At 39.9% G+C, this 14,862-nt stretch overlaps 1 protein-coding gene across 1 annotated transcript in view; it reads left to right on the top strand.

Annotated features, from left to right (window-relative positions):
* PALMD (palmdelphin) overlaps window positions 1-8,457 on the top strand; it is a 25,670-nt gene extending 17,213 nt beyond the window's left edge. The window contains exons 4-8 of the mRNA XM_010138333.1: window positions 1,365-1,479; window positions 2,364-2,397; window positions 2,486-2,596; window positions 3,169-4,254; window positions 8,414-8,457. Of these exons, the coding sequence (XP_010136635.1) occupies window positions 1,365-1,479; window positions 2,364-2,397; window positions 2,486-2,596; window positions 3,169-4,254; window positions 8,414-8,457 (1,390 nt within the window). The remainder of the gene's footprint in view (window positions 1-1,364; window positions 1,480-2,363; window positions 2,398-2,485; window positions 2,597-3,168; window positions 4,255-8,413) is intronic.
* Window positions 8,458-14,862: the final 6,405 nt, after the last annotated feature.

The raw sequence follows: 14,862 nt of genomic DNA, 5'->3' as shown, positions 1-14,862 counted from the left end.
TGAACATGAATACTTCCCAGAAACAAGATTTCATCACATTTCCCAGAAAATTAAGTACGCAAAATGCCAATGAGTGATTAAGGACGCATGCATGTCTGTAAAAGCCTTAATACACAGCCCCAAAAAGAAGCCCTTAAAACTTACTAGTATTTTAAATTCTGTAGCTCCAAAAGCTCTGATCTAGTCTATCGGGAACACCACAGTAACACCCACCCCACATCAGCAATATCTTACTTTTTTATCAAGATTTTTTTCCCCTGAAGAACCAAGCTTCAGACTGTCAGTCAAGCACTGTTATACCTGTTTTACCCAAGCAAAGAATTTTGAAATCCCAGAAACCACATTCACACATGCAAAGCCATGCAGAGCTGTCTTGGCGTTTCGGAGCTGCACACGCACACCTCAGAGGAGCCTCTTCACCAGCCTGTGTGTGAATGAATTCTCCATTTTCAACCCCAGACAGACTGGAAAACAACAGAGCTTCAGACTTCAGTCTCTAGAGCATCCTCTCACTACGCTGGTTGCTAAGTTTTCAAAATCCACACAGTTATGAAGTTATCACTTCATAAAAGTAGCCTGCAAAGCATAACACTTTGATTTCCAGCAGTATCAATTTTCATATTAGAAAATCAGTTAAGAGATTGTTTACCTACAAAAAAAATACTTGTGCATGGTATTACTATTTTATCAGACAAGTGATACCTGTTCTACCCCTCAGAAATACAATTTCCATTGATAGAGTTGGTTCTTCTGGAATTGTAGCTTCTAGTTACAGATTGACTAGAACTCTTTTCCATGGGGATCCTCATTATTACAGTTTGGCTACATATAATAAAATTAAGCACATAAGATGAAGTACTCTAGCCCTTTAAGTACTACTAGGTACAAAAACATTCTTCTGACTTTCTTATCACAAAAGAATTTGTTTCTTTTCATTATGTCTACAAGAACACACACAAAATTAAGACAAAGTCATAACCTGGTCTCTGTATACAAACTCCTACATTTTAATTAAAACAGAGTAATCACATTTCTTGAGACAATGTAGGAGAGAAAATTTGCTTACAGATGAGGAAATGTTGTGGAGGCCTGTACTCCTTATTTATTCCCCCCTGAAAAATAAGTTAATTTCAGTCACTGTTTTCAAAATAGGCTCAGAGGAAATCAATGGCCAATACTTTTTTTTTTTTAATTAGAATACTGTTTCACAGTATTTCCTGATGTGTGTGAAACAATAAGCTGATCTCATATTAGAGCAAAATCTGTCAGGGTACCCAGCCCCACTAATGTTCATATTCACAATGTATTGAATCTGCAATGTTGTTCTCTGCCTGGTATTAAATCAAAGGGAATTGTGATTGCAGACTGGAGAAGGAAATTGAGGCTCTGGAAAGAGAGGAAATGGAAGTCTCAGCTAAGGAAGAAGCAATTTTAAGGAAACTTAAGTCTGTTGAGAAAACAACAGAAGACATAATAAAGGTTAGTGTCAAATTACTCCAGAAGTATAATTTGTTATTTGTTCACCATAACAACCAGGGAAAGGGAAACTAGCTGGATCCTAGGAGTGCTCATGAGCTTTTTCAAATGACAGGAATTCAGATACAAGAGGGGTCAAGATGTTATACTGTTCAAGTGCCCAAATGTCTTCATTTGCTTGCTTACAGGGGTGGGGGAGCAATTCCTATCATTAGGGCACATCTCAGAAAAACAGCACTGCCGCTGACACCACCCAGCAACTTTGCATCTCAGCCAGAGAGAGACGACAGGCACAGACTGGGTACAGAGCCTGACATACTCCTGCTCCGTCAGGTTATCTGCCCAGCTAAACAGCATCACGCCCTCCCCTAAGTCCCCAAGAGAGGTTATAATGAAACATGGCAATATTATCAGTCATTGGTCTTTGTCAAAAAGTAATTTTGACCTTTGAATATCAGCTTACACCATCTCAAAAAAATATAGTGATGAAACAAAACTTCAGTTTTCCAGTTGTTCTTAAACACAGACAAAGACACACTCTATCTCTAAAGACACACACAGAGATAAGCACAACTGGAAAGCCAAGCAGAGCTTCTGAAAAAAAAATCTTTGAAGCGAATCAGTTTGGGCCATAGTGCGAGGTTGTGATTAACACTTCATAACACCCTGTCTTTCCATGTGTGGCTTAGAATCATATTTGCAAAGATGACCAGAAAAATTTCACTTTCCCCCTTGCCATGCTCCAGCTGAGCAGGATCCACTTTTAGCCCCTTCTCAGTAAGAAGCTGTGCGCACAAAGTTAAAACTAACAGATAAAGCAAAGTACTGTCTAGTTAACATCTTAAAACTGACAAATCACATTTATTGTTAATGGTTCTCTTTCCTAGTCTGTGAAGACTGAAAAAGCAGGAGTTGAAAAAGGTATGTTTAGTCCAAAAAAATATTTTTTTTAATTCTTTGAGTATGTTTGCACTGACTTCTAAATGCTTGGTGGATCTTCTTTATTCAGAGGCAGCAGATTACATATACGCCAACATACCTGACCTACCCAAGCATTTCAGGCCTTCTCCACTGAGAAGCACAGCACATGCTGCGACTGATGATGAAGAAAAGAGAAAAGGTACTGCTTATTAGTAACTCCAAAGGGTGTCAATGTGTGCAAAGATTTCCTGTAAATTGAATTTACACTTACTTCCAGCATTTCATTCCTCTACCTGGCACAGCTTTAAGTAGTTTGTCCTTTCATATCACACATTTCGCATTTTCTATCCATACTTACACCTACCTGCTGGGTAGCCAGCCAGTAGTTTGGTTATTTCCTAACGCTTCTGAGTGCCCAAGACTCTTTAGTCTTGTAGCACGTTGAGCTCTTTCAACTGCTCTTGCCCAGTACAACATCAGGGGCCAGTGTTAAATCTGGCTTTTTCAGTCAATCTGTAATGAAAGCCATCTCCTCAACAGCTTATTTTGTCTCACAGACTTGGATCCAAAAGAAAATATTTTTCTTCCATTTTAGGTTTTGACAGGAAGGAGAGATGCAAACTGAGAATCCAATATATTGGTTATGTATGTGATAATTTCACATATTTGATAACTCATTCTGACAGTCATTCTCTATTACTGTCAGAACTCTTGTACAATATTTCTTGCAGTTGATGCTTTATCTGTTTAACCACTTGTTTCTTTCAACAGCATTATTTGCCATGGAAATTAAAGTTGAAAAAGACATGAAGACCGGAGAAAACACAGTGTTATCCACAATACCTCTTCCCTCAAAGGAGTTCAAAGAGACAGGAATTAAAGTCTACGATGATGGCAGGAAGTCAGTCTATGCAGTGTCCTCAAATGGCAGCACAACACAAAATGGGATGGATGAACTTGCCCCTGTTGAGGTGGAGGACCTGCTAAGGCAGGCAACTGAAAAAAATTCCCAGTCTCCGACAGAGTATCATGAGCCTGTGTTTGCAAACAAATTTTGCAGGCCAGTTACTCCCCAGAAAGACAAGTTAGCCCCTGGACCAAAACTGGAAGATACTCACAGAGAAGAGGTGAATGGATTTAGCAATCGTCAGACAGAGTTCTGCTCCAAAACAGAGCCCTTTATGCAGCAACATAAAGAGAATGGGCTTGATTTTCCAAAGGTGATACAGCCCAAGTCTCCCTCTCCAGTACTTTCCCATTCAGAGAAGAAAGTGCACACCAATCCTGGAAACACGATGATACATACTGAAGAAAGAAAAGCTGCACATGAGGAACACAACACAAGAGAAAGACATAGTGAGACAAGGTTTTTAAGTCCCTGCCGTATTAATGAAACATCCCCTGCACTTCAAGATGAGGATGATGTTCGATACAGCATTGTCCAAGCTGTACCGTGTTACGTGGATGATTCCGAACCTGTAACAATGATTTTCATGGGTTATCAGCGCGTTGATGATGACGACACAGAAGCAGACCAAAAGCTGTCACGATATGATGGGGTAATCCACGCAGAATTAGTTATCATTGATGATGATGATGATGACAACAGCAAATCCGAGAAACCAGCATATCATCCCATAGGCCACTACAGTCAGGTTTATCAGCCACAGAGCAGGAAAGTCACAGAAGTCCCACAGACAAACCTTGTGAGCAGTCTGGGCATGAGCCTGAACAAAGTACCCCACAGAAATTCCATCTCCCTGCAAGAACAAGAGGAACACTTAAGCTCACCGACACACCAAGCTCATCTTCAGGGCCAGGTATCTGGAGATGGCACCGAAGATCCCTCTCTAACAGGTAACAGAAAAGGAAAATCATGTCACTGCTGTTCGCTCATGTAGCAAACTGATACTGCTCTCTTATCTACTAGCAACTGGTTCACTTTACTATTTGGACTGTTTCATGGACTAATATGCAATCACTAATCACTTCTTTGCCCTTGTTCATTAACAAATGCCAATCTGCACTTTGGTACTGTTGAATTATTTCATCTTAAGCAATGCACTAGTTACCACATCAAAATTTGGAAACTCCCTCAGAAAAGCCACTTCTGTAACCTTTGAAGATTAAAAGTGGTTCTCTTTCAAGTTCCAAAAAAGCTACCTCAATTAGCAGAATTAGTTTTCATTTCTACCAGGTAACTAGCAGCATTGCTTCTTAACGTTGTCTCCTCTCTGGGATGTTTTTGTGCTTATCTGCATTCTAACTACTTAGATAACTCAAATTGCTCCTTAAATCAGAAAGTCTGTTTAATAACCAGCTTTAATTTGCATTTTCCTGAGTCAGCATTGCCAGCCTTGCCTTGAAGGTGTCTCTGCAAGTTTTAACATTTCTTTGTTAACCTAAGTTAGATACTTTTATAGCCTCTGAAAGATAACCAAACAGTTTTCATCACTACATGTGGTTAATCCATACAGTCCATAGTATTATTTTTTTAAAAACACTTTTTATATTCTATTGATATTCAACATGTCTATTTCTTACTATAAAGTTTTATAATAAAAGGTTGAAAGAACAATAGCAAAATCTTCCAGAAACATAGAAAGCTCTTCTTTATGGTTAAGTTGCATTTTAGCACATACAATTAAACCGCATTTTAGTATATTTACAGAGCAGCAGATTTCAGACCATAGTCCCATTCCACTTCAAGAAAGAAACTTGTGCTTGAATTATAGGAAGGTCAGGGTTTCCTGGTCCCCCATTCTCTCCCTGCTCCTCTTCCGGACTATATTCTGAATAATTTTGCAATTTAGCAGGAAAAGTGTAAGTTTGGACCCTGCCTAAAGCTGCATTGGCAGCCCCACGTTTCTTTACAATAGAGGCAAAGGCAGGAGAGAGCACGGGCTTTGGATCAGAGAAGGAGTTTGAAGTATATTTGCATCAGTACGCACTGACTGGGAAGAGCTGTCCAAAAAGTAATGCTCTTAATTTATAGAAGTCATGAACACACAGCCTGAAATATTCCAGCAGCGCTGCTCAGTCCTTCTGATCAAGTGAGGCCACTGCACTTTATCACTTGAAAGGACCTTTACTTCTCTCAAGCACCAATCCTGCCATCTGTACGCTTCCCTATGTCCTTCAGCAAATCTTACGCCAGCAACTGAAAGCAGAAGTAGCTGGTACAGGCAAGTGAAACCATGCCAGCAACTGCTCCAGCCCATTATATTTTGGGGATAGCCCCTCAACTGCCCCTTCACATATGTATAGGCAGATAATGGAGAAGCGACACTCCCCCACCATCTGGTTGCTACCAAAACAATCCCTTCATCCTACAGCCAGCTGCACGTGTGCTCCTGAACAGAACCTGGGAATGAGGTTTCCAAGAAGTCATTATAAGCTGGCAGTACACACACCAGAAGGTGTTAGCTGACACTTAACTATCAGTCTTTGCTTATTTTCGTCCCCTGAAAGAAGCACCTGAAACCTCTTTATTTTTCCCTGACACTCATAAGACACTCTTTGAACTATCTGGGTTCTCTCTCTCTTGAGGTCAGTGGAAAACAAACACGCCTTTCAGGCAAGAGGGATAAGCGTAAATCTAGCAAAGACATTGGAAAATCTGTTCTGTTAATCTGTATTTGGTCTTACCCATTTACCTACAAGTATTCTACCAGGGAGGAAATAGCCAGTTAGGGAAAAAAAAGATCCAAATGAAATTAAAAGCAGTTCGGCAACTGGCTTAAAATACACCCCAACAGTCAGCGCTGCCTCCAAGTGAGTGTCTTAAGCGCTCAGTACAATTTGGAACTGATCCATATTCCTCTCTATCCCCACACCTATTTACTGCCACTCCCTGGGATATTTTGATCAGTGGAAAACCCAGGAAATGAATCAGTTTTTCCCAAGCAGTTGCATAATCCTACTGCAGCTTCTAAAAAGGAAACCAAACCAGGAAAGCCTCCTAAATCTAGAACAATGTATTATACAGAGCTGTTTCTTAGGAAAATAAATTGTTTTCAAAGCAGCCACTGATGCTCAGCCTAGCAGGTTCACCCTAAACATCAACAGTGAAAAGAGGTGAGTCAAAATTAGTTTTGGTACCTCATCATTCATTATTAAAACAACACACTGTACAACAGAAAAAAAAATAATCCTCTCTGAAATTAAAATCTGGGGAGGCAATTACAGCATTTGAACATTAAACAGATGTTGAAGACTCTCTGAAAGAGAATGGAAAGCAAGGAAGTACAGGACAGACCAGGGTGACGGTCCCTTATGTAATAATCTTGCTTTGGGAAAGAAAAGAACTTTCAGAGCAAGTTACTAGAAAAGTTAGTGATGGCCAAGGACAACCAGGAGGTGGATGAATTGTTCCATGTGCCAATCTATACAAAGAAATACCAGATTAAATTAGGATCTCAGCATGCCCCCAAACTGACACAAGTGTAGGACGTATCTCTTTCCATACAGCGGCAATTTTCCTTTCCCCAGGAGCTTGGTGGGGGACCAGTATCTCAAAGTAAGTGCCCTCAGGGAAACCATATAGATTGGAGGATGACAATACTATAATTTGGACACCAGGGTTTTGTATTGTTAAAGCTTATTTTCTTCTTTAAATTTCAGACAAATGAATTAAGTGTGCAAATGTTTCAGAGGTTCAATGCTCATTAGGGAAATTCAAAGTCCTTGGGGGAGAACAAAGGCTAGACATAGTGGAATGAGTAACAAAATGAAAAATGGATGCTGAATAGGCAGTAAAATCTACTGACAGTGTCGAACAGGCTTTCAACTGACATGAAGGTCTGAGGCTTTTAGCAGGTAGCTAGTCTAGATGAGCTAATTTTTTTCCTTGCCACGGGAAGCTGGGCAACCTTAAAACACCACAATGGAGACTTCGCTTCACTTGCACTGAAGGAGTAACATAAAAAAACCCTCTATAACAGAGAAAGATTCATGCATGCCATCCATTTCTGTAACGCACAAAGCAAGACAAAAGCAGGCTATCGGCTACAAGCGAAGCATCAGACCGATCGCTCTCTCAAACCACAACCAGGACTTGACTCCTTCAGAACTCCGCAGTCTGCAAACAGTACACAGAGTCTTTGTAAGAGCTAGTAAGCTTAACATCAGTGGCCTTATGATATGAAGTTACATGCAGATGCTTCTACGATTTGCAACAACTTCAGCATTCAAAACATAACTCAAGCTGGACATTTGCTGGCATACATAAATCAAGTAAACAGCTGCTTTGACCCCCTGTCTCTCGGTGCAGAGAGATATTCAGGGTGAAGGAACGAGACGTGCTATTTTAGGTGACTCTCTAAACGAATAGGTCAGAGAGCTGGAGATGATTCCCGCTGCATTCTCAGATCAGCTACATGGAGGTGGGGGGCTCTTACATATCAAACAGCATTATATTGCTGTTCTAAAAATAACTTTAACATCTAATCGTCTGCCCTGCACTGTCACTTTCAAACTAACCGACATTATCCCCAGTTACAGACAACAGCCATGCTGATGTTTATACGGATACTGTTACTTTGTCAGACTTAAATCAGGAATATGACTAACTCCCACTCTGACTCACTACACCAGGAAGAGAGGAGAGTTTTCTGTGAACATCAACACAAAGGAAAAAGGCTTCCGAACAGTTACAACTCCCACTGGAGAGTCTAGTAAAAACAGAGTTTAATTATTCACGCATCCTTCTAACCTGTGAGCATCTAGTCAAGGACAATACCATCCGTGTGCAACAGGTTACTGACAAAACAGGAAAAGAGCTGTGCTAATTTTCAAAAGGTGACAGTGGAGTAATTTCTTAATATATTCACTTTATTGCAAAATTGCGAGAACTAATGCCTTCTACCAATTTCTCTCTATAACAATAAAACAATGCTTATTCTGCTGGATCAACCACCGGAGGTACGTGTACTCTTCATTTTTCTAAAAACAGAGATTTAGCATCAGAAATAGAAATTTAGTCTTAAAATGTAATGGCTTTGTTTTCTTTTTTCAGCCCTGAGGATGAGAATGGCAAAGCTGGGGAAAAAGGTGATTTAACAGCTGTAATATCATGGAAGTAAAATTCACTACTCAAAGCAGAATAAAGCTAAGAAGAGTTTCTTCAACACACCCCTTCTGGATCAAAATGGTTGTTTCCTTTCTCTGTTTTATGCATCTGGGTTTATTTTCCCCTCTGCATAATCCAAAGGACTTTAACAAACTTTGAGATTTGACCAGCCACCACATATACACAAATCACATCCTGGATTTTGCTGAAAGTCGTGGAAAGTTACCGAAGGCCATAAATGCAGCATACATCCAAGCATGAAGAAACGACTATACCTGTTCCCACAGTCAGGAATATCTTGTTGCTATACACACAGAATAGATAAACACCCATCTCCACAGAACTTCACAGGACCCTGTTTCACTTCAAGGTGTGCCACTCCACCTGATTGTGACTGAAAATGCCATCCCAGCATTTTTCTGTAAAACCATCGGTTAATAAAAAACGAAACATAAGAGACAGGAGCAGGAAGAAATGTAAATATAAAAGCTGGTTTACAATCGCACCACCTTGGCCAGAATTTAAAGCATTCCTTTTTAAGTGACAGCAAAAGAAACCAAAAATAGTGAGCATGTAAATACTTAGCCATCTTCTAGAGCTTCACAGTCTACCCACCCTCCTATTTTACACATGACAGTATAGCCATCCTCAGACCCTGCCCCCTTCCCCATGCCACATACATGCTGCCCCACCCACAAAATCACAGACTGACCCTCTCCATAACAACATGAAGACCCAAGCCCTCCAAGCACGGTTTCACCTCCTAGCTTGCTCAGAAAGCCCTGCTCTTCCAGGGAACTGGCTGCCAGACAGGCAGTGCCTGCCCATCAAAAACAAGCAAACAAAAAAATGTTCTTAGTATCCTTGTTTCAGTTGGTCAGGGAGCTAAAATTAGTGCAAGCCTCCCATCAGAAATACTGAGTTGCCAATGGTTTATCCTGCAGCTGCAACAGAAGGTCTGTTGTAGGTGCAGACACCTGGGCAGAGTTCTACAGCAAGGTTCAAGGCTCCCACCAATGAACAAGTTAATTCTTTCCACGTGAGGGAGGAACTAAGGGCCCTTAAAGCAGCCATAAGGTACAATTACACCTAGGAGAAAACACATGCAAGTCAGATTTTTCCAGTACATAGTCCTTGGGGCAAAAAAGTGCCTCACAGCAATACATCCTTATATTCAAAATAGCATGATAGCTTTATCTTGCTAGGTCTTAGCCTAGTTGAATCACTAAACAGATAAAGCTCAGGCTGTGTTATTCTACTACAGCTGACTCAAACTATGCACCAGCAAAAAACAGTCATAACTCTTCTTGCTGGTCTTCCTCGTTTCAAAGCAAGAAACTGAAGCTACTGCCTCATACTGAGGCACACTGGTAGTAATCAGCTGACTTGTAGCCTCTAAACACTTGGTGTTTCCCAGTCTGAAGTGGGTAATACTCTCAAATTTTAGGACCTGTCAGAGATGATTACCTGGAGAGTGGAATAGTAAAAGAGAATAAATAAATTTGACTCTATTATACTTTACGTCTATCCTGGGTTTGTTTGGGTTTTTTTAACTTTTTTTTCCTTATGTTTCTTCTTCGTTGGTTCTGAGAACAGCAGAGGGAGTTACCTTGAACTCTTTTTTTTTTTTTTTAAACCTCTTCTCAAACATTTACAGGATACACCAAAAAGTGAGAGAGCAGAAGAGTAATATGAAGTAGTCACAAGCAATTTTTGGTAGCAATCTGCTATGGACACTCAACTTCCGCCTTCACCAATAATCTGCACTATTAAATTTAAATGTTAAAAAGTGAGAAAAAACGCTGCTGCCACCATAATACTATTCAAAGTAGTTTAAAAGGAAGGAGACTGAAGAGAGACTTCACAATAGTAAAGCCATAATAAGTCTAGAGGTGAAATACACTACCAATACTTGAGAAATAACATAAAGAAGAGAAATCACGCTAAGCACGTACAGCACAAGACACAGCTATTAAGCTACTGTTACAAACCTCTTGGCTAAGAAGCAAAACACCTTGGCATTAATTTAGATAGTCCTCTGCAAATATCAACTCCACGATCAGAGGCCGTGAAAATGAGGTGAGCTTTAGGGAAAGCATGGAAAACAAACCAAAACAACTGTGGCATAGCACTTCGTATTTACAGCTTGAGTGAAGTTTGATCACTCCATCTCTGAAGAGACAAATGGAGAAGAGTACTGAAGATGATCAGAAGTGCAAAATGTCTAAATACTGCAGCAGTCAGAGAGGGAAAAAGGCACAGACATGAGAGGCCTAGAGAACTGTGATGAAGACAGGAAGACAAAAGAAAAATACAAATCATTAAACAATTATATCAACAAGCAGGCTTAAAACTAAAACAAGAGGCACTTTCTTATCGTGACTAATTAAATGGGGGGGCAAAAGCATTAACTTCTCTTAATAATTCTCAGCATGCTTCATAGATAAATTCTATCACCACAGAAGTTCACAGTCCAGCTGCAGTTTCTAGCTTAGGACACCCTTGCACAGATTCTGGCAAGTAGGAAGGAGCTGAGTCTGAAAGAGAGCATCACTGCAGCCTTGTTAAATCTTGTTCTCTAAGCATTCAATTCTACTTCTAGAGACAACACTGGACTCAGTAAATCTTTGCTTTGCCATGTGGCAATTCTGATGCCACATAGATTAAAACTATTCAGTTTGTGCCAGATGAATCCGAACTGTCCCACACTAATACACAAGCTACATAGCAGCAGGGATATGAGATCATTAAGTTGGAAGAACAAAGACACAAAATTCAAGAGTTGTATGCTTCTGGGAAGAGGGATGTTCATTTGATTGCTACAGCCCAGACCCTTCCCCCATCAACGAAAACAGACTTACAAGATGAAGTCCTCTTTTTCACATGTCAGTACAGATGACATGGAAAATTGTAATTCATCATTAAGGCTGAACAATTTCCAAGGTCTCTGAAAAAAAGCCAAAACTGTCCCTCTTCATGTGGTATCATTTGCCCAGGATGACTATCATAGATACATGGTTCAGCGTGATGTGGATGTTCAGCTTTTGTGGTTTGCAGTATGTAAAGTCACTTTTGCACAGCATGAGGAAGACCAGCAGAAGCTCTACAGTGGTTGGATTAGCTCATATATGAGCTAAAACAGATAGTACCATGCTTGCTCTGAAGAACTCCTCCTGTGCCAGTTCTGCTGTGCCCTTCCTCAGGTAAGTGAATGCAATAGTTCCCCTCTTCACACATACCCCCTTTAGAGAACTTGGGATCACACTGATGCGAAAGCCAGATCATCCCTCTTAACCATTCTTCTATTCACTTGAAGTCTTTCTTATTCTAGCCTGCCCTGAAGGTCTAAAATCACTGAGATACTAACTTCTGCATTGAAATACTGAAGATTGCAGATTTCCCTTGATGACTGCCATTCATCTTAAGTTGTTTGGAAAGGGATGTACCCAGGTAGAGCACACTTTACACACATGACAAAAGAAAACAAGCCATAACTGTTCAAAAAACCCTCAAACCTTAAGCATAGACAAGTAAACACTGATTTCATAACGTCTATCTGTACAAACTGGCTTGAAAATAAAAGATCGAGTTTCTTAAAGCTCGAGAAATTTTTTTAATAGTTCATCTAAGAATAGCTCCTGTTTTGGACATCATTTATGTGTCTCAAGCTCTCACCGAGATTAAAGCAAGCAAGCAAGATAAAAATGCTTTTTTTGAACAAGAGCGCCACACAGTGTTACAAGCCGTGACAGAAAACAAACGGGAGGCGATTTCTGTCTAGCATTCCCAAATCTGGGTAAAGGGAAAACACAGGCATTGCTGCACAGAATACGAAGACTCCCCACCTCGTGATTTTTAACAAAGTGGAAAAATCGTGCTGCGTTCAGCATAAGGAAGAGAAACAAAGCACATCTTTTCTTAGGTCATTCTGCCCGCAGGTCAGCTAGCAAAAAACTGTAAGACTGGCTGTGAATTCCATTGTACTTGAGCTATTTGCACCAGGTTTTGTGCAAAACATATGCAAGCAACGTTAGTTTTAGTTAAGTCAAGAGTAGATGACCAGTATTTGGAGACAGCACCTCAATCAGTAAACTACTTGTGAGACTGATCACAAGTTTCTACCTGACTGGGAATGTTTGCCAGTCCTAAAGAAGACAAAAAACAAGTACGCTAACATTGAGTTGTCATCAGAAGTTTAGTCTGAGAGTGAAAGAGAACACCGAAACCTCCTTGTTCTCTTCTGAGGATTTCTTGACTTCAGTGGGATTCATTTATGAAGCAAAGCAATGGGAATTTTCTTCTAACAATATTTAATCATTAAAAAAAATACAGCACCCACCAGCGTCTAAGAATCAAACTGCCTGTCACCTGTTTTCCTGCTGGTATCAAACAGTTCCGTAGACTTTTTTCTTCCCTTTTTTGAAGGGGTATACCAGAAATTTTGGAAGCCACTAGAACACAACGACGCATTGCTTCCTCTTACATGCAGGAAAGGGGCAGGGGTAGCAGGGTGAACAAACATTACATAAAACAAGTCTTTCAACCAAGTAAGTCACAATACTGCACATAAGGCCGCACATAAGAAACTATTCAATCTTGCTAGCTCAAGGAAGGGACACGTTATTCAAAGAACAAAAGCAATTTTACCAACTTTAAAGCTGTATTAGATGTGGAACATGGATATTTTTTTTTCTTCTTCTTGAGGAAAAAAAAAAATCTCTGTATTACAGAGAAAAACTATTTAAGATTCAGTTTCAGTAAGAGTTTCTCCAGGAAGCATTTGGATAGCTTTAATTTATGAAACAACATCTACAGAGCAAACAGACAATTTTGCTGCTAGGCAAGACTATTCTTTTCTAGTTTCTATTTGATAGTGTTTTCATCTTACTAAAAGAGACAAAAAACTTACTGAGATATTTACATTCATATTTTAAAAAATCCATGTTCATTGTCACATGCGAATGAAACAACACACAGTACAGCTATTGAAAGAACCCAGCATTCACTTAAAAAGCCATCAATCGTGTCTAGGTTGAGAGATTTTTCTTGTATAAATTCATGGTATACAAAAGACTCGCCCAAAACTGTAGCATTAGATGGGTCTGTGATTCCCAGGCTTTTGAGATCAGAGTTCTCAAAAAATTCCACAAACCCACACAATTAGCCATATACTTCTTGCTCTTCAGCCTGGATTTCACAGTATTTCTTCAGAGTCCACCTTTTCCAATCTGCACATGACTTTTCCAGCTTCCAGGAGGAAGGGGCATGGTTCAACTTGCACTCATTCACATTCTACTACTGACAAAGGGATTACTCTCAGCTCTGTAAATGCTTTTATGACTAAACCAGTTTCTTGAGCAGCCAGAAAGATGATCATGGAGTACAAACTTGTAGCTTTCTGAATATGACTTGTCCCTGCAACAGGCTGCATTGTGGATTTGAGGAGATGAAGAAACAGAAGTAGACAGCTTTAGTAAATGGAGAGAACCACTACTTGAACCACGTGTACGAGCACTGTAGAGCTGGCCATGAAGCAGTAGAGACATATTGCTATGATGCTGTATATCAAGCAAGGGATCACTACTTACTGTCCTATCCAATACTCCAAAACCTTTATTCCCAGCTAGCTTAGTAGCCCCAAGCTGAAGATGCATTTTTAAGCATCATAACTAAATATCAGTACTTCGCAGTCTCAAAAAATGAAAGAGTGGAAGCAAACTGTTCAAAGCTGGGAAAAAACACCCCACAAATGCAAAGCACTGTACTGCACAGCACCTTAAGAGATCGTTTCTGAGATGCCATTTCCACAGTGTCCTTCCATACGTAGATCAACCACGAACCAAACAATATAGTCTTTCCATTCCCTGTGCCTAGTTCATGTATTTATCTAAATCTTCTGCTGACTAAAAAAAAATGCCATCCCATATTCTTACAGAGACATTTCTGTCTCCTAGATATGCCAGCTCAAAGGACCCTCGCTTAACATTAACTGAAAGTGCTTTTTCTAAAGTCAAGCCAAGTCCTAATTTAAATTTTGCTCAATAGCAAATACAACTGCAACACTCCTGAACAAGTATTTTCACTTCCATTTAAGCATCGAGTGGCATAAATCCATCTTATTCACACAGAAAAGTAAGCCCCAAGCAAGAAAAGACAGCAAAATACAGAAATCCATACAGACAGGTTCTGCCTGTTAAGTTTTGGATAAACACAGCTGGTTTTAATGCACTTAAATTACAAATGTGTTTTCTCTTTATGGTTTAGAAGCACTGATGGAATGGCACAGAACAGTATGTGAGTGAGGCAAATGTTGGTTTTACTAAAGCACTGAAGTTCCTAAATCCATATGGCTGTGTAAGCTTTACTGCTCTTAGAGCACAGAGAATATTTTTTGC

Source organism: Buceros rhinoceros, unplaced genomic scaffold (genome assembly GCF_000710305.1).
Source record: "Buceros rhinoceros silvestris isolate BGI_N320 unplaced genomic scaffold, ASM71030v1 scaffold3256, whole genome shotgun sequence".
In the NCBI taxonomy this organism is placed as follows: domain Eukaryota; kingdom Metazoa; phylum Chordata; class Aves; order Bucerotiformes; family Bucerotidae; genus Buceros; species Buceros rhinoceros.
The sequence above is the reverse complement of the archived record's forward strand: the minus strand, read 5'-3'. Positions and strand labels throughout refer to the sequence as shown.